The 15,458-nt window shown below is 34.5% G+C and overlaps 2 protein-coding genes across 2 annotated transcripts in view; both read right to left on the reverse strand.

Moving 5' to 3' along the window:
• LOC133173404 (uncharacterized) overlaps window positions 1-15,458 on the reverse strand; it is a 42,001-nt gene that overhangs the window by 23,708 nt on the left and 2,835 nt on the right. The window lies entirely within an intron of this gene.
• LOC133173486 (uncharacterized) overlaps window positions 1,055-15,458 on the reverse strand; it is an 89,945-nt gene continuing 75,541 nt past the window's right edge. The window contains exons 16-42 of the mRNA XM_061308471.1: window positions 14,755-14,936; window positions 14,541-14,675; window positions 13,958-14,444; window positions 13,563-13,733; window positions 13,287-13,462; window positions 13,005-13,139; window positions 12,697-12,887; window positions 12,145-12,334; window positions 10,544-10,656; window positions 10,103-10,220; window positions 9,634-9,807; window positions 8,471-8,503; window positions 8,199-8,378; window positions 7,391-7,561; window positions 7,126-7,314; window positions 6,125-6,225; window positions 5,122-5,248; window positions 4,434-4,618; window positions 3,970-4,057; window positions 3,688-3,883; window positions 3,423-3,604; window positions 3,061-3,213; window positions 2,837-2,973; window positions 2,234-2,373; window positions 2,001-2,098; window positions 1,658-1,799; window positions 1,055-1,461 (exon numbers count right to left, since the gene is read on the reverse strand). Of these exons, the coding sequence (XP_061164455.1) occupies window positions 1,394-1,461; window positions 1,658-1,799; window positions 2,001-2,098; window positions 2,234-2,373; window positions 2,837-2,973; window positions 3,061-3,213; window positions 3,423-3,604; window positions 3,688-3,883; window positions 3,970-4,057; window positions 4,434-4,618; window positions 5,122-5,248; window positions 6,125-6,225; window positions 7,126-7,314; window positions 7,391-7,561; window positions 8,199-8,378; window positions 8,471-8,503; window positions 9,634-9,807; window positions 10,103-10,220; window positions 10,544-10,656; window positions 12,145-12,334; window positions 12,697-12,887; window positions 13,005-13,139; window positions 13,287-13,462; window positions 13,563-13,733; window positions 13,958-14,444; window positions 14,541-14,675; window positions 14,755-14,936 (4,262 nt within the window). The 3' untranslated portion in view covers window positions 1,055-1,393. The remainder of the gene's footprint in view (window positions 1,462-1,657; window positions 1,800-2,000; window positions 2,099-2,233; window positions 2,374-2,836; window positions 2,974-3,060; window positions 3,214-3,422; window positions 3,605-3,687; window positions 3,884-3,969; window positions 4,058-4,433; window positions 4,619-5,121; window positions 5,249-6,124; window positions 6,226-7,125; window positions 7,315-7,390; window positions 7,562-8,198; window positions 8,379-8,470; window positions 8,504-9,633; window positions 9,808-10,102; window positions 10,221-10,543; window positions 10,657-12,144; window positions 12,335-12,696; window positions 12,888-13,004; window positions 13,140-13,286; window positions 13,463-13,562; window positions 13,734-13,957; window positions 14,445-14,540; window positions 14,676-14,754; window positions 14,937-15,458) is intronic.

Raw genomic sequence — 15,458 nt, forward strand, 5'->3', positions numbered from 1 at the left:
TTTTGTTAAAAACATTCTGATTGTACACACAAGTACTCTGAAGTTGACATTAAAAAGATGCTTGAGTTTCTGATTGACAATATCTATGTAGATTTTGAAGACCAGATCTACCAACAATCTGTCGGAATTCTCAAGGTTACTAATTACGTCCATTATTAGCAGACCTATTTTTGGGTTCATATGAAGCAGAATTTCTTTAAAATCTTATACACGAGAAGAAAACACTTGCTGTGGCCTTCAACTCGACATTTAGATTTATTGATGACGTATTATAAATTAACAATTGATACTTCCATTCATACGTCGAATCGATATATCCCAGTGAGCTTGAAATAAAATATACCACAGAGTCTGTCACATCTGCTTAATTTTGGTTATTTTACTTGAAAAAGACGTTAATGGTAACCTAACAACCAAGCTTTATGATAAACGTGATGACTTCAACTTTTCAATCGTCAACTAATGTTACTTATGTAGCAATATATCCTTATCACCCGCATATGGGGTTTACGTCTTTCAGTTGATTCGATACGAAAGCGATTGCTCTACGTGCGAACAATTTCTAAAACGAGGCAAGCTATTGCCAAAGAAGTTGATGAAACAAAAATATCAACAGTCCTGTTCAAAGTCAGGATTTCACAAGTTTTCTGGTTCTACACAATGACCTTAATTGTCAGCAAATGCAATCTATCATTAAGTCAAATGCTGACTGGCCTTTTCATACTAATTGTTAGGCCATTATTTACAAAATGAATTTTCTACGGATTTTTCCGTTATTTCCCGATCATGACAAGGATCACAGGGCGGGTGTGACCGGTAGGCAGGGGATGCTCTCTCCTCCATTGTACCTGATCCCACCTCTGATGCTTTTGGAGGTCCGTGTTTGCTCTGCTCCTGATCTGTATAGTTTGAACGGACTTTTGAGCTTGAATACTGTTCGTTATCTCCAGATTTCATTAAACAAAAACATACTAATAGTACGATTATCAAATTTATTCATTTAAAATTATTTAAAATTGGCCACAAAAGTCATAAATTATGATTTAATCTCATTTTGTAACCTGTCAAAGTATAAAAGTTAAAAAAATGATAAAACTTTAAGAACAACAATTATCACATTTAAAATATTAAAAATAATAGTTCTAAGAAAACTGATCGCATGTGTGAGAAACTTGGAATTAAGGAGCTTTGCCAGTATTCATTTAGCACTAACCGCCAGCAGTTAATCCACAAGACATCATACTGACACTTGCTTCGTCATCACGGGGGAATATTACAACAAAAATAACAATAGTAAAATTTTGAATACTGCGCAGTGGAGTAATGAAGAGAGAAAACAACAAAAATGTTTAAAATCACTGGTATCTAATACTGGAGTTCATTAATGCCTTTTTTAGAAGAACAACGCAAGGAGCACGGATAGAGAGATAACCATCCATGACATCTGAACAGCGCGGTCAACTGAAAAATAAAATGTTAAACAGTATAGAATCTACAAATAGAACAAACTTCCCAACAAAGCTTTGTCATCTAGTGTTGCAAATCAACCAAATAATATTATTTAAAGAGGAACTCTTATTACAAAACATTCTCGCAACCCACTGGAGATTTTTACTGTAAAATGTGACATATACATAAACAGTAGTAAAACTCCTACCTCCACTGGAACTTGAGAATGTGGTCCCTGCAGCGCTTTCTAACGCCGACATTTGTGAAGAATCCAGGGTGGATCTCTGAGTGGTGGTAGTGGCTTGTGCTTGAGCAGGACTAAAGTTTCTCAGCTGAGTAGAGGTAAAACCCTTACGAAACCAGAGTACACATTTTAAAATGAGATCAACCAAACATGCTTTACTTCTCATTTTACGACAAGAATTACAAGCTAGTTTTAACACAATTTTCATATCAAAAAAACCCGCATGGATATTCTAACATTGAATAAGCATTTAATTTTCTGTACAGATACATGTATTTCTAATACATTATAATTACAACAAACTTACTGAGAACACCGTGGACGGAATAAGGGTGACATGAGAGGCTAAAATTTCATCAATCTGAGCCTCGGTTAACGTGGCAATCTCTGTCTTACTAAGGCCACCTATTGACGAAATAAAACATTTTTTTATGTTTTGAAACGCATTAATACTGATAGATCATATCATCTGATTATTCCAAACTGGATTATTTCGAAACGTGATGGTAAATGCTAAATAAGCCCAATTTTGCAGCTTACCTATGTGAGCCCCGACGTTGGTGATTTGAACGCTTGTCCAGTTGTACACACTACCAAATGCAGTCTTGGCGTGGTTTGCAAACTCTACCATCTGGGTATCGCTGCAACTCGTCACTTCCCCAACCTTATCAGCAGATGCTCTGTAATTTTTGAATTTCATTACTTTATCATACTTTAAGTTCAATATATTTTTAAGTCATCGAGAATCATAAAGATTCAAATACCAAACTTCTTAACGGTGGAAAACGGTGTGTGTGTGTTTCGACAAGCATTATCATTCAACAATTTATTTTCAGTTGCTCTTTAGAACATGGTATGAAAAATTATAAACATTGAATAAAGATCTAAGGTGGCACACAGTAGGATTTAATTTACATAAGATACAGAAAAACTGCGTTTAAGGAATTTTAAAATTATAAAATAAATCTAAATTTATGCAATGAATGATTGTTTAAGTTCTTTTGCTTTGATCTTTAAGAGACATATACGTTTGTTGTCATTTAAATTACAAATTATGACAAAAATAATTTCTTTGTGCTTATATTTAAATAAATGCAACAACAGATTGATGATGAATAAAAAAAAAAGCAAAAGCAATCTTACTCATAAACAGCTCGGGTAATTTGTTGTATTTGACTTGTAGACATTGCACAAATCATGTGACCTAATGACCTCAGCTCTGATGAAGTTATTGTTGGTATGGCACTTGATTTACTCCAATTGCCAAATATGGTGGTTTTCTAAAATTTAAAATGATTGTTAGAAAACATGATTTGGTTACATTAAAGATTTATGACTTTTCTGAGTGACGTATGAGAATGTAAAACCTGAGAATCCTGCCATCCTGAGTAAGCCCCAAGCTGCGCAATGTCGTCATATATAAAGGTCATTGTGTCAAGTTCTTCCGAGGTAAGACCTTGGACGATGGATCCAAGACTCTGTATGGTGGAGGAAGACCACGTGCTTGGACTACCATACACCTGAAAACATGAAGACCCTTATGACACACATTCTGCATTTTTAAAATTTTTTACATACAAATATCAATAGTATTCACTTGAAAAATTTGTTTCTATAGTTAAGCGGCCACAGATTACTAACATTACTGTTCGTAATCTCCGTTATTAATTCTTTTGGAGACCATATATAGATATTGCTATTTTTGTACAAAATCTACAGGTTTTCTCACCGTTCCTCTTTTGGCAATACTGGCCAGAGCTTGCTTCTGTTCTGCGCTGTAATCAGTCGGGGTTCCCAATAAACTCACACATTGAATAAAATCGGCGTCCTGGATTCCGGAGAGTTGTGAAGTTGTCAGGGAGCTAAGCATGGACGACCCCATGTCATTTAATTGAGAACATGTAATAGTGGCTGCAAAAATATCACAAAACGAAATAATTGATTGTCAAAAGGAGTTTTATATTTTGCATCATGGACACTTAATCAAAATTTACCTGTGTTTCTCTTCCGGCGTCTGGCTGAGGTACAGTCCTCAATTGCAGCGATGATATATTCCCCTATTTCTTTTTTGATGTCATCAATTTCTTCTTTGCACTCCGTAAACAGCCCTTCTTCTACCAGTTCCTGCTTTATGGCGTCTCTTGTCTTTAAAGCTTTTCCAATAGTGGACACGGTATCACAGATTCCCGTCTTAAGAATAAGAACAAATATCCTGCTTAGATAACTCAGGTAGATTTATCTAAACTATTAATTAAAATATACTAAGATGTACTCACCACGCCTGAGAAGATGTTGCTTTGCAGATGTATAGCCCAATCACCGAGGTGGACAATGTCAGTAGTTGTTATGCTACTACTTCCTTTTCTGTAAAAATCCCAAAATTAGTAAAAGCTCTCAAAATAAGGTAATTCTTTCTCTTTAAAGAAGTCATGTGTTAAAGATATACCCGCCCATCAAACTTCTTACGACTGTGTTTTTCTAACTCAGTGTAAATTCAGAATCAGTGAAATTTCTGTTTTGCTGAAGAACATACAGTCAAACCTCGTTATCTCGAACTCAATTGGCCCGAGAAAATTTTTTAGAGATATCCAGGTTAAAATACTTATAGAATAAGGTGTTGGGACTTCCAAGTCACTTCGATATATCCATGTTTTTTTTTCGAGATATCAGTGTTCGAGATACCGAAGTTCAACTGTAATTGCAACATAACAAGTGTAAAGAGGACCAAGTTAAGACTCACAGAGTTACATATTTTTCGACGTAGGCACCAATCTTACTCAGACACGTAAACTTCGACGAGAGAATATTAAAGACGGCTTCCATGGCTGTTAAGTCCATCTTTGGAATATCTGAATCCGACAATAATTCGGCGCAGCTCCCCATACTGTTTATATGTGAACCAGTGATAGTATTAGAAATTCCCAGCTGTGGAAAGCAAGAACAATGCAAAAGATATTACACTAGAATTTGTATGAATGAAGAGAAGGTGTACAAAGTTAAATTAATATATGCATTTCATTAAGGTGTTTACATATAGAATTAGAAACTGTAGGAAATAAATTCGAATGAGTATGATCTGTTTTTAGAGTACTGCATCGTTAAAGTACGAGATATTACGTATAAGTCCACCTGACACCAGGAACCATTATTTTTATTAAAATTGATCTGTTCCCTTTGCTACAATTTCAATGTGCCAATTTTTGTAGATTCGTAGATTTTCAGTTGAGCCTACATGTGCCTTAAATTAATTGGATATAAATGCTACTTTATGCTTTTAAAACTATTGTATTGCTGTTATTGGTACGATTCACTAATATTGCACAATTTTACTATTCTATAAAAGAAAATATGTTTTTTTTTCTAATCCGACAACTGTTAGGCTTCGGACGCATTTGGATTTAAAAAAAGAGCAGAGGAAATATACGCACGCATTCAAAGACGTATTCTTTGATGTCACTTTTCCTCTGTTTGCCATCCAGCAAGGAGAAGTCAGCAGTACACACCTTTGTTGTAATATCTGAGCAACTTCCACTTACAGCTTTCAGCGCGGTTTTACTGTCAAAAGTAAACATCACAATCAGAAATGTGACATAAAACTATTATAAGTTCCTCCTCATTCTCGTCTAGTTTTAGTTTAATTCTAAGGACATTTAGTTTTACCCAAGCCCACCTGTCTGAAAGAATATAAATTGAGTTCAGCTTGAGCACCTTTTCGCTGATTTAATGAAGGGAATAACTTCTTATGACTTTTTATGAATGAAGATGATGTTTGAATGATATAAATGTACTATTTCCTATATGCATCTTAGGAAATTGGGATTGGTCAAGGACCTTAATTCTTATGGATGTCCAAGAGTCCTACGCATTGAAATATTTGACTTATTCATTTTTTTTTAATTAAAAAAATACGATTGCATCAAATGCCTTGATGCTTGCTGTGCAAGTAAAACCATGACTATCAATCTACAATTTTATTTGAAAATTTAACCATCTCTTTAGAAAAACGGTTCCTTAAAACTAAATTTGATTGCTTTTTCGCATCTCTCTATGGTTTTAAATTTCTCGAATTGTTCTTTAAAAAGATGAAAAGAATTTGACCATTCTTGATGAAGCAAATACTAGATTTTTTCAGTTTGATACAGGAGGGATAAGATTGTATTAAATGTGTTTAGATGGTTATAATTTAACTGACCTATCTTTGTCAGTATCTATATGATTATTTTAACTCTTTTTATCAAGGACTTCACTAAAATTCCATTTTTTGAGGACATTCATATTTTGGTTTGGCCAAATAAGTCTATAGTCATTTTGAGGTACCATAAATTATACAAACAATTTATGTTTTTTCTTGTTAGAGCACAAAAACAATTGACATCTGTTTAATTTTTTCCAGTTATAAACTTCGAAAACATTTTATTGCCATTGTCTTACTTAAAACAGGCAAGTGCATTCCCGGAAAGCGTGGAGGCATCAGACAGGTCTACGTTAGTAGAAGTTAGGCAGGTCTCTAACTTTTTACACACGTGCTCGTACTGAAATAAAGAAATGCTAAACAATTACGTTAACACTTACAGGTGTTAACTGCAATCCCTTAAAATCTCAAGAGTGTGTATATCCTCAAACATGATATGTGACGTCATATATTTTTATGGCTATTGTACAAAGTGTTTGAGTTAATTATGGCACAATGAGTTTTCCTTGAATGTAATGGATGAAAGTCATACCAAAAACTTAGCGTGTTATACTGTGAGTGTTAGGATTAAATATAAAAAAATATCGAGAATAGCCTCAAGTATCTAATCTATCTATCATCTATCTAAAACAGGGAACCTCGGAAATTCGATAGGTGGGATCAGGTGCCTAGAAGGAATAACGTTCCCTTGTCTACTTGTCACACTCGCTATGAGCCCTTCATATTGATTAGGTAGATGGAATAGTCCGTTGTCTAAACAGAAGCCTAACAATTGGTATGTAACATGCCAGTCAAAATACAATTCAATGATAAGTTATATATGCAAACAAGGTCATTATAACAACCATAGAATTTACGAAATGCTGACTTAAATCAGGTTGTTGAGTCCCTGTAACATCAATTTATCTTTCAGTAGTCTGCCTCTGTTTAAAAATTGATAGTACTCAGAGTATGCTCTTGAAACTCGAAGAAATTGGGAGACCTTAACGCAGTTGAAACGGAATATTACCACAGAAATAAAGAAAGTTAATGATGGAGAAGCCGGACATTTCGTTTGTCATACACTTTAGTAGTTAGCTGTCCCTAATCGTCTACTGTTAGTAAAACATTCAAATATGCAACAGATGTAACAGACGCTGTGGTGTCTTTGTTGATTCGTGGGAAACCAAATGGGTCACAACAAATATTTGACTCATATCCGTTAATAATGATAGTAAAATAACGTCGTACAAAGTCTTACCTTTTCAGCTGAAATGGCTTCTGATTCAGTGACAGATGAGAGAATGGTTGGACAATTGGCGTTATTTGTGTCTATTGTGTTAAACAGCGATTTTGGTGCGGATCCAACCACAGCCACTAGATTGGAAACAACGTCGGGATCGTTCAGTGCTATTCCAGTATCTTGTACTTTCTTCATCAAAGCTTTTTCCTGTTTTACAGAAAAAAATTATCATGCAGAGATTTAAGATCAGATAAAATACAACTGAAATAAACACTGTACTTACCAGATTCTTAGGGAGCTTAACCGACTTCATGTCAGGCCAGCTGGCTAGTGATTGCACGTCTGCTGGACTCATATCCGTTATGAAATCTTGTGGTACATAACTCATCATATCTTCAGACGATTCGGACGCTAGTGTTTTGAAAGACCCTTCACGATCGGACGTGTCTAAGGACTAAAATTAAACAAGATATTCATGTTTTTTTAAATGTCGATATCCACTTCTGACAATTGTGAAATAACGATTGTTTTACTGTTAACTTTTTATCAGTTAACATTACAGTAAAACTTGTTTAGTACGAACACGGATATAACGAATAGCCAAGTTTTTTTGGAATCCCCGGCAAAATTCTTAACAAATCCTAGGAAATTACTACAGTTATAACGAACTCTGATATAACGAATTTACAGATATAGCCAACTGATTTTGTGTCCCGTAGAGGTCAAAAATAACGAAAATTACATTTTTTATAACGAATTTTTAATATATCAAAATTCAAATATTTATCTGACATTATTTTTAATCAGTATTTATATCCGAAATTCAGTTCTTAAAAATCTTTAGTACCCTAAGGAAAATTGTATATTGAATACCTCCAAGTACATATTTGGTAGTCATATTTGAAGGAAAAAAATGCATATTGCGAATTCTTTATATATACTTTAACGAATTCGTTATATGGATATAACGAATTACGGATTGGATATAACGAATTACGGATATACAAAGTAAATTCACAGTTCCCTAGGACTTCGCTATAACCGAGTTTTACTGTAATATATTATACTATGTCAATGGAATAATGCCATACCGCTTCAACCACCGCTGTGACCACAGAGGGATTCACTTTATTTTCTTGCTGTTGATTCTTTATACTTTTTATGTAGGCCTTCTTGGTCTCTGCAGACTTTCCTTTGAGGGAGGGTAGTGAGTTAGATCCGCCCCTAACCAACAGATCGGCGTTATCTTTGATCTGTGTTTCTGATGTCAGCTGCACATATCAAAGATATTATCATTTTCTGATGTCAAATATTTATAAAAAATAATTATTATTTTAATTTAGATGAATCAACAGGTACGTACACTTCCGCTAATTTGTACCAATAGTCTTTTAGCCTGAAATAAGAAATAATGTGTTCAGTAATTTCCTCTCAAATCAATGAAAAATGAAAAAATACTCGAAGTTATTCTCTTTGACATTAAAAATGGTAGGCTTATACACGTACATGTATCTTGTTTAAATAACACATATCGTTCAGTTTTATATAAATTATGAAAGGAACAGTTCAAAATTTGAGGTGGGTTTGAAGAGTGTATATTTCTTTGTTTTGGCTTAAGTTGGTGAATATTTAGTGGTCTGTGCAAGAGATGCGTGCGTTTTAATTGAATTGTTATTACATGAGTGGGCGTGAGTTTGGTGAATGTTTAGTGTCTTTATTGAATTTGATGAGTATCCTTTTATTAAGCTGACCTTCTGAGTTGTGATGAGTTCACTTTGGTGAATATATAGTGATTTGTCGTGCAGTTGATGATATGGATTAAATGATTGTGTTTTTATATAGTTGATTTACCTGAGTTGGTGTGAGTTTGTAAAATATTATTTATTGATCTGTTTTGATGTTTTGTACTTGATGAGCATGCTTTTTTAGATGACTTACCTGAGTAAAGTAAGTATGGTGGATATTAAGGTAGCTTATCTGAGGTGGAGTGAGTCTGGTGGATATAAAGGTGGCTTACCTGAGGAATAGCGAAGTGGACGTAAAGATGACTTACCTGAGCTGGAGTGAGTTTGATGGATATATGGTAGCTTACCAGAGGTGGAGTGAGTTTGGTGGATATCAAGTTAGTTTACATGAGGTGGAGTGAGTTTGGTGGATATCAAGGTAGTTTACCTGAGGTGGAGTGAGTTCGTAGATATCAAAGTAGTTTACATGAGGTGGGGTGAGTTTGGTGGATATCAAGGTATTTTACCTGAGCTGGAGTGAGTTTGGTGCACATGATGATGGCTTACCTGGGGTGGAGTGAGTTTGGTGGCTATCAAGGGAGCTTATCTGAGGTAGTGTGAGTTTGATGGATATGAAGGTGGCTTACCTGAGAAAGAGCTAAGTGGATTTAAAGATGACTTACCTGAGTGGAGTGAGTTTGGTGGATATTAAGGGAGCTTACCTGAGGTGGAGTTAGTTTAATGCATATGAAGATGGCTTACCTGAGGTGGAGTGAGTTTGATGGATATCAAGGGAGCTTACCTGAGGTGGAGTGAGTTTGGTAACATTGATTTTGTTCTGATTATATGCCGTTGTTAGTTCAGAATCAGACAATGAGTCGACAATCTCAGCTGGGGCATACTTCAGCAGACAATCTTTATCAGCAGTCTTGTTAAGCTTTCCTTTGCTTCTAAGTACGTCCATCACCTCTCGTTTCTGTACAATTTAGTAGCTATGCATTTCAATGTCTCTTATTTTCAAAACATGTACGCTATTGCACGCTATTTTAGGTCTTTCTATTCAATAAAGTGTAATAAACTATCGAAGATAAAAGTTAGTTTAATGAAATAAAAATTCTCTAATTTCTTTGAACATGTACTGGTAAATTAGAAGTCGATTTAAAAACATTTTGCAGCATTTATGACACAGCTTCGATTCAATACTTTACTTTATAACAAAATTACCTACTTATTTTATATATATCAATGGTAGGTTTGGATGATTTAATCACCTGATCATCAGTGAATTTGGCATCATCCAAAACATTGTCTGTGCAAACTGCTTCTTTAACTTTTGTCAATACTGCAGCATCCAGGGATTTCATCGTCGACTTGGAGATCGGTAAATACCTTCATACGATATGTAAGGCCTGTTGTATTTTACCAAGGCACATAATGTTACATTAATTTTTACCAAAACATGTATTATTACATATAATTCATGGAAGACTGTTTTGATATGTATTGTAAGATTAATTTCAAGCACGGCTCTGAAGCAGTAAGTAATATTCAACATTGGAGAATCTTTTTTTTATTATATCCACTTTCCTTACTTCTTACTCAAACTATAGAGCCATCAGAGAAAATGCTAAGTCCTTTATTAGTTTGATTTTTAAATTCTCAAAGTGTTTTCAATGTGTTAAACCAAAAATGTATGGAAACAAGAAATTTACGAGGAAAGAGTAGTTTTGTCCATTGTTGAAAAGTCAACTTTCGTGGATAAGAATTCCGTTTTTATGATTTCCCATTCTCGTGATTGCTCTCTTGATGGTGTATACTCCGCAACCTGGAACAAAGAAAATTGTCAATGTTGCTTGATATGAAGTGTATTGAAAGCTTTGGCATTCTTAACACCCAAACACGGATGGGGAGGTCAAATGGTTATGATTTTTATTTTGACGCACAAACGTTGAACATCACGCTCACATTAAACAGTTTCACGGCATTAGCAGTTTCAATGGCTCTTCTATTAACTGTAACTTACTCGAAGGATAATACAGGGATTTTTAACTAAAATTCACATTTCCAGACAAGCAGGGTGTTCAAAAAATGTAAATATTAGCATTGAATAAATATTTTTAAAAGATGTAGTCTCAACTGCAATGTTGCTTGCAAACAAATTTTCATAACGCGCTTACAAGTTACTCGATCCATTTGTTTACACACACCATCGAAGTTACGAGACGATATCTTTCAAAAAAAAAATTCAATGCTTAATTAGCGTTAATTTGATAAGAAGACTTCGACATCTAGCCTTTTTAACAATAAACATTATTATATTCCTCTGTATGTTTTTCATAAATTTCATAAATTGATTGAATAACGATTGAACGTAATGCATAGAGGCTTTTGAATGTTTTTTTTTAAATTCTATAAAAGATTTACATTACAGATGTTTTTTTTTGTCTCCCAGTTGATTCGATAAGCAAGAGCATGCTCTACGTATCAGCAATTTATAAAAGAGGCAAGCTATTGACAAACAAGTTGATGAAACAAGGATATCAACTGTCTCGTTTAAAGTCGTCATTTCGGAAATTTTATGGTCCATATAATGGCCTTGTCAGCAATACAATCATTAAGTCAAATCATGATAAACCTGATGACTATTTTTTCTATTGTCAACTTCCCTTACTTATATAGCAATATACCCTTATTACTTTCATATGAAGTTTATGTCTCCCAGTTGATTCGACACGCAGTAGCATGCGCTACGTACGAACACTTTCTAAAATGAGGCAAGCTATTGACAAACAAGTTGGTGAAACGAGAATATCAACAGTTTCATTTAAAGTCATCATTTCCAAGTTTTATTGTCCATACAATGAACTTGTCAGCAATACAATCATTAAGTCAAATGCTGACTGACGTTTTTTATACTAATTGTTAGGCCATTATTTAAACATTGAATTGTCTACTGACAAGGAGCATGACAAGAAGCACACGGCGGGTGTGACCGTTCGGCAGGAGATGCTCACTCCTCCATGGCACTTGATCCAAACTCTGATGTTTAAGAGGTCCATGTTTGTTCTGCCATCGATTTGTGTTGTTGGACATTGAGCTTGAATACTGTTCGTTATCTCCATATATGTATTTAATTTTTAATCTAATTTTCACTGACATTGATCGTTCAATCTTCATAGTAAGTTATTACAGTTAGCTGTGATAGTTAATTACTTAACTATCCAGTTGATCATCGCAATTACGGTTGATTTTTTTTTTTTATAGATTTCTTACTTTTGCACTTTTGATTTTAAAAAAATTGAAAATTTCTTACTTTTGCATTGTTGCAAAACTTTGTCACGTATTTTGGTTTAAGGTTACACAGATTCATCAAAAGAAGGAAGTCCTGATCACAAGGAAAAGTGGTCTTGTTGCCGAGATATGAATTTAAACGGCTTTGGAAAAGAGATTTCGATCTGTCATCAATATTTGTCTTGTTGCACAAATTTTTCATCGAATCAACTCTGCAATTATTAAAAAATAACATTTTAGTAGAAATCATCCTCTAGTTAAAACGATTCAAAAAAAAAAAAGATATACAAATGTTTTCTTTGAAAGAAAATTTAATTTATCTGAGAAATATTTCTTTTTCTATGAAGGGACGTCAAGTACAAACACATAAAAAAGAGAAGAAAACGAACAAAAAAAAAAAACACATACGGGCTAAAGTTATTTTCTCTCCCTCTCTCTTTTTGTCTGTCTTTCTCTATCTCTCTCTTCACACACACACACCATCCCTCACACATACACCCCCCCCACACACACACGAGAGAGAGAGAGAGAGAGAGAGAGAGAAAGAGAAAGAGAGAGAAGAAGAGAATCTTACGATAAGAGATTCCCAAGTGTTTCGTCGTTGACGTCTTTGAGACAGACTGCTTTATCTAGAAGACATTCCTGGGCATGATCTACAGCAAATTGCCACTTGCTGATTGGCATATCACACTGTCCATCCATAAAAGCTTTACATAGAGAAGCATTAAAGTACGTTGAGTCCACGGTTCCAGCTTGTTTTGCATCCTAAACAATGACAGGTATATTTATTATTAACATTAATGTGATGAAATGAATGCTTTTTGTTTTCTTTTGTCATAATGTAATGCACATTATGTAACAATAACACTAGTAAATTTGTACCTTAAATGTTTGTTCTAAGTTGAATGAGCTGAGATGATCCTGAACTTGACAGCTTCTCGTGAGTGAGGCAGAGGTAGCCAAGTACAACTTTTGATCGGTAGATGCTTGCCTTGTGACGTTATCAAGTAAAGTTTTCTAGAAAAAATATATTTCTGATTATGAAATTGCGTACATAAATTATATAATTTAAACACTTCAAAAATACTTTCCGTGGATAATTTTGTATTATGCCAAGCATGTTTGCTACCTGTGTAGTAAAATATAGCTAAAGAACTAACGTACATTGGCAATAGCAAAGACCTCTATAGGAATTCTCTTGACATCATCATCCGTCACTGACTTTGGATCCCTCAAATATTGTAGAGCTTTTTCTTTGGTACTGTCGGCAAGACTGATCCATTTTCGTAAGTATTTAGCAAGTCTAGAACAAGTTCCTATTTCAGCAGTTGCAGTAAATACTTAAAAATAAAAAAGAGAAAACACTGCCTGCCTAAAACCACCAAGACGAGGATAAATGTTAAAATGAACACATATGCTATGCAAAACAAACACACTCACCCATTGCGGCAGATGTATCATTCAAAGCTCTCATCATAGTAGTATTTTTGGCGAAGGATTGGCAACCCAAAAAGTTGCCATATTTGTCATAGGAGTAACAGTCCGTAGATGTTTTGTCACTGTAGCACTGAGGACAGTTTCTAGGACACTGAAGTCCTTCTGCACCAGGATCTGTGATTAATATTGGCGTTGCATTACATATATTAAACAACATTGCACTTGATTTTCCAAACACTCCTCTCATTAATGACACAAAATATTTCGTGAAAAAATATGTTATATCCCACATCATTTAATGTTAGGACAGGTTGCTTTGACACATAAATGAAAGTCTTTTAGAGAGCTATGGGAAAAAACAAATGTGGATTGTAAATATTTCGAAAACAAATACTTACCGCATCCACTAAACTGTTTAGGAGTAACTACTGGAGATTGTGTTGTAACACTTGAGGGGCTTCTGGTTGGCATAGATGTGGGCATGGACACAAACGGACTTTTGGTGGGCATGGACATTGATGAAACTCTGGTGGACATAGATATAAATTGATCCTTGGTGGGCATACTCATAGATGGATCCTTAGTAGGCATAGTCATAGAGGGATCCTTAGTAGGCATACTCATAGATGGATCTTTAGTGGGCATGGACATAAATGGATCTTTAGTCGGCATGGACATAAATGGATCCTTGGTCATGTTCCCCATTGGCATAAATGCGCCTCTGATTTGTGTACAATTATGTGAAACATATGGAAGGCAGTTTGAAGCAGTTGTATTTATGAATCTCCACATGCTCGGAGAGAGAAATGAGCAGTTACGCAAGACAGCACGACAAAGTTTTTCATCGAAAATGGAAGAATTAACTTCGCTTTTAGCTTCACTGTTCTATTAAATTAAGACAAACTGAAATAAGCTACTTCATAGAAGAAACAATAACTTTGTAAACTTATATATAGATATCATACTCATAAGAATAAATACCAGGTACAATTGTGTGAAGTTTAGTCCTCTAAGCATGCTCTCTACTTCACAGTCATTGCTCATAAGGATTTTTATCTGAATTGCCAATTTCTTCCTGTCTGTTGCCTTGCTCATGACCTCTCGCCAAAGAGTTTTCTATAAATTTAATGCTGAGATAAGAAACGTATTTCATGCTTGATTCTATAAAAGAGCTATTGACTGAATCCAAACTTACATTGGCAGCAGCAAAGGCCTGTATAGGCATTTTCTCCACATCTTGGTAAGTGATGCTTGGGTCTGCGGGGTTGGAGAGGAAGGTTTTAATCTTTTGTTTCGTAGCATCTGTCAGTCCGGCCCAAGTATCCAGATACTTAGCATAGCGGGAACATGTACCCATTATGGAGGAAGCCGTAAACACTATAAGATGTGGAAGAAATATCAATACAAGCTAGAAAGTCTCCCATTTATGTTAAAAATAAATAATAGGACCTTAATAGTTCGTTCCATGAGATGTAGAAAAAATAAATATTAAGTGATGAATGTTACTGAATGATTTTTGAATAACATTCACAAAATAAATATGTATCTTACAGCACATAATAGCTACAATGAATTTGAATGAAACTGAGAATTGCAAAATGCTGACAATCGTATTTTCAAATTAATGTCCTAAACCAGCAAATATTCATATTTTAGTTACATTTATTTCCTAAACTAAAGTAATATGGGCCTCATTTTTATGTAGGTTTCGAAGGAAAACGAGTATATTTGACATAGGATCTATTTTCTTCAAATATATACCTCTCCTTGACAAAGTTAGGGGTGATTTTGAAAATAAAATAAAAAGACACCACAGATCTCATTTGAAAAGAAAACATTACGTTATTTAGCAATAATTAAACTAAAGCATTAAAACTTATATAACCTGGGTTGAAACAG

Source organism: Saccostrea echinata, unplaced genomic scaffold, assembly GCF_033153115.1.
Source record: "Saccostrea echinata isolate AGI-Se365-2 ecotype Australia unplaced genomic scaffold, CSIRO_AGI_Sech_v1 ptg000056l, whole genome shotgun sequence".
NCBI classification, from domain to species: Eukaryota; Metazoa; Mollusca; class Bivalvia; order Ostreida; family Ostreidae; genus Saccostrea; species Saccostrea echinata.